Source organism: Gekko japonicus, unplaced genomic scaffold, assembly GCF_001447785.1.
Source record: "Gekko japonicus isolate JY-2015 unplaced genomic scaffold, Gekko_japonicus_V1.1 scaffold123, whole genome shotgun sequence".
NCBI classification, from domain to species: domain Eukaryota; kingdom Metazoa; phylum Chordata; class Lepidosauria; order Squamata; family Gekkonidae; genus Gekko; species Gekko japonicus.
In genome coordinates, this window is record NW_015169176.1 from 158134 (window position 1) to 161547 (window position 3414).

Consider the following 3414-nt stretch of genomic DNA (forward strand, 5'->3'; position numbering starts at 1 on the left):
CCCCCCCCCCCCCGCCCCGAGATTTCTGATTCCATTCCAAGCTACTCCTGCAGGTTCCCTGTGTCCCCATGAGCAGCTTATTGGGGGGAGATTTGGGCTGCCATATTAGGGGAAATTCCTGGCCTGGATGGCCCAGGATAGCCCGATCTCATCAGATCTCGGAAGCTGAGCAGGGTCGGCCCTGGCTAGCGTTTGGATGGGAGACCTCTTAGGACTGTCAAGGTCGTGACATGAAACCAGGCAATGGCAAACCACTCCTGAATGCCTCTTGCCTTGAAAACCCTCTGGAGTTCCCATGGGTCAGCTGTGGCTTGATGGGAACAACAACAAAGGAGGGGGAAGGGTCAGAAATCTATGTGGGATCCAACCCTTCATGCAGCACCTACTGGTAAAACCAATGATAAGGCTAATGCATTCGACCTCACCTCTCCTTTAGGTTTCTAAATATCACAGGGGTATACCGTAGTAAACTAGTGTGACTTATTCATTACTGAAATGTTCACAAAGTGAACAGATATGAGGCAAAAAGCAATTCTTTTAGGTCCTGGCTCCATTTTCTCCATGATATATCTTGAGTAAAATCAGATTTAATAGAGGTGACAACTGATAAAAGAAATTTGGATGACTTAAAATAACTAGGGAATTGAGGGATGGATTCGTTCTCGTAGGGTTTAATTCATATGCTTTTGAGCTGGTGCCTAATTTTTTTTTTTTTGGCGTGTCTTCTTTCCGTAGCTCAGTAGCAGATTCGGCTGCGTATTCACCCGATCAGCACATCAACTTCAGACCGTTGACACTGGCCAAGCAGATGGAATCAATTAATCTGAAAGCCTCCAAGAGCATGGATCTCGGTAAGAATGGGTGGGATAGCAATGATAATTCTTTTTTAGCCCCACTATGCATTTCCTGCTTTTTTTTTTTTAAGACACACAACTTGAAGAAAACCATACAGAGGAAACAATGGAAAGTACAACGACCTGTCTCCTAGGATTTGTCGTAGAATTTATTGGGGCCATACTAGATGGTACTCAGGAGACGGGTGAACATTTCCCCAACTATTTTCTTTTAAACTGAAAAGCAGCTGCAGGACTTGCTAGTTTCCAGTGGGGAAGAACAGCAGAACTTGCTCCAAGTCCTGGTTCATGATATATGTGCAGCTGCTGTCAAAAGCAGCAGCTTCCCCTCTCCTCGTGCTTCCTCCCAGCTGGTAACGTACGGCGATATAAAACACGTGTCATGGTGTCATGCTTTGGTTTTCCCCACCTGAACCACAAACAGCAGCTGATGAAACAGGGCAAGGAAAAGCTTAATGTGCTATTAATGTGATCGGGAACAGAGGAGAAGTTGACGTTGGTGGACGGGGTCTGCCATTGGCCGCCGCCATGTGCCTGCTGAACATCTAGTTCCAGTTTAGGAAGCGGAAAGAAGGGTTTGAACAATCTCTCCTGGCAGGATCTCTCTCTTTTTCTTTAAGACAGGTGTTGTTTTGACACTTGCCAGGCAGCTCCAGAGAGTGAAAGCTTGACTTTGGTGCAGTGTGTGTGTATGTGTGTGTGTGTGTGTGTTTAAAAAGCTCTCCTTTTGTATTAGTTGTGCAAATTTTAGGTTTGGAGCTGTTGCCTCCTTCAGTGAAGGTCTGAAAATGGTATCTCCTTTGCTGTTTCTGCAAAGCAGGGGATCTTCTTCATTTTGGGACCAGTTTAGCATCAACCAGGAACAGGGCTTTTTCTGCCTTGGCCCCAGCCTGGTGGAACATGCTTCCACGTGAGATCAGGGCCCTGCTGGACCTTTTATCATTCCGCAGGGCCTGTAAAACAGAGCTGTTCCGACAGGCCTTTGGTTTAGGCAGTGGGCATCCAGAAGAAGAAAAAGATTGGTTCCCCCTGCTGAAGACACCATCTGCGTGCAGCCTGGATTAAACGAATTTTAGAGCTCGGTGGCACCAGTATTGATGTAGTTTATTTTTAAGCGCTGTTTTAAGGTTTTAACTGATTATTTATTGTTATGGCCCGACAGTTGTTGTGATCCGCTTGCGGGGAGGGCGGAATATAAATTTGAAAAATAAATAAATACTTCTATTGTTCTCAGTGCTACCTAGATAATGGTGAAGCCATATGTTAATGGTAAGTATGCTGCATGACATTTTTAACATCTAAAAAGGTTATAACATGCAAAGAAATCTGTGATAAAAGATTGGAGGCAAATAATGTCAAAGTATATGAACCCATGAAGCTGCCTTGTATATTCAGACCATTGGTCTTTTGAGTTCGGAATTGTCTACTCGTACTGGCAGTGGCTCTCAGGGGACTCAAGCAGAGGTCTTCCACATCACCTCCGTCTTGAACCTTTGAACAGGAGATGCTGGGGATGGAGCCCTGATGCTCTACCACCAAGCCATGTGCCCTCCCGGACTAAAAACGGTTGCATAGTATATGTCCAAATATGTCTAAATATTAATTTAAGCAGATAGAAAAGTTAACATGATTATTTAGATTTCTTTAAAAATGTAGATAACATTTGGTTACCTTGGGGAACTATTTCATCACGAAAAATAAGAAGTAATAAAGATGTGAACTTCTCAGCTCGCTTTTACAGAGGTGTGATTGGTGGCAACATTGTGCATTGGTAGCTGCTAGAGCTGTGCTGAATGAATTGAAGTGAGTTTCAAAATTGTTTCCGCCCAATAAGCACAGCATATGACAATTTCGCCTGAAATTGCTTTCTCTGGAGAAAGGTGGCAGATCTTTTGCACGCAGTTATTCTGGCTTTGCAGGTGGATATTTCAGCCTCATCTTGGTATTTGTCTCTGGATAGACTAAAGGAATTTTAAATCTTGTGAGGTTCTGGCTGTGTTCAGATGGTGTGATACTCACATAGCATCAAGGTTTGGTAGCTCCAGGTTTTGAAGCTGAAGCACAGTTGCACCCGCGGTATATGTGTTAGGCTACAGAAAGTTTCCTGGAGGTGCAGAGCCATACAGCCAAGCTTCATAGAATATAGTCAGGGAAATGTGATAATTTCAAGACCCTAATAAACACTTGACCATCCTGATAACCCAGCCTACTCTGATCTCATCAGAGCTTGGAAGCTAAACAGGGTCTGCCCTGGTTAATACTTGGATGGGAGACTACCAGGGAAATCTAGGGTTGCTATGCAGTGGAAGGCAATGTCAAACACACCTAGGCTCATCTATTGCCTTGAAAGCCCCATGGTTCTGGGGTTGCAATGAGCTGGTTGCAACTTGACAGCACACAATTGTTGTTGTTGTTGTTGTTGTTGTTATTATTATTATTATTACAGCACACAATTGTTGTTGTTGTTGTTGTTATTATTATTATTATTATTATTATTATTAGACTACTACTGGTAGTAATAATTACAGGTGACAATAATATAGTAACACTTTAATTGTAT

At 43.4% G+C, this 3414-nt stretch overlaps 1 protein-coding gene across 1 annotated transcript in view; it reads left to right on the forward strand.

The window, feature by feature from the left end:
• Window positions 1-3414, forward strand: part of PARD3B (par-3 family cell polarity regulator beta) — a gene marked incomplete at its 5' end in the record, with an annotated part of 453865 nt that overhangs the window by 77717 nt on the left and 372734 nt on the right. The window contains one exon of the mRNA XM_015415996.1: window positions 736-851. Coding sequence (XP_015271482.1) covers window positions 736-851 — 116 coding nt within the window. The remainder of the gene's footprint in view (window positions 1-735; window positions 852-3414) is intronic.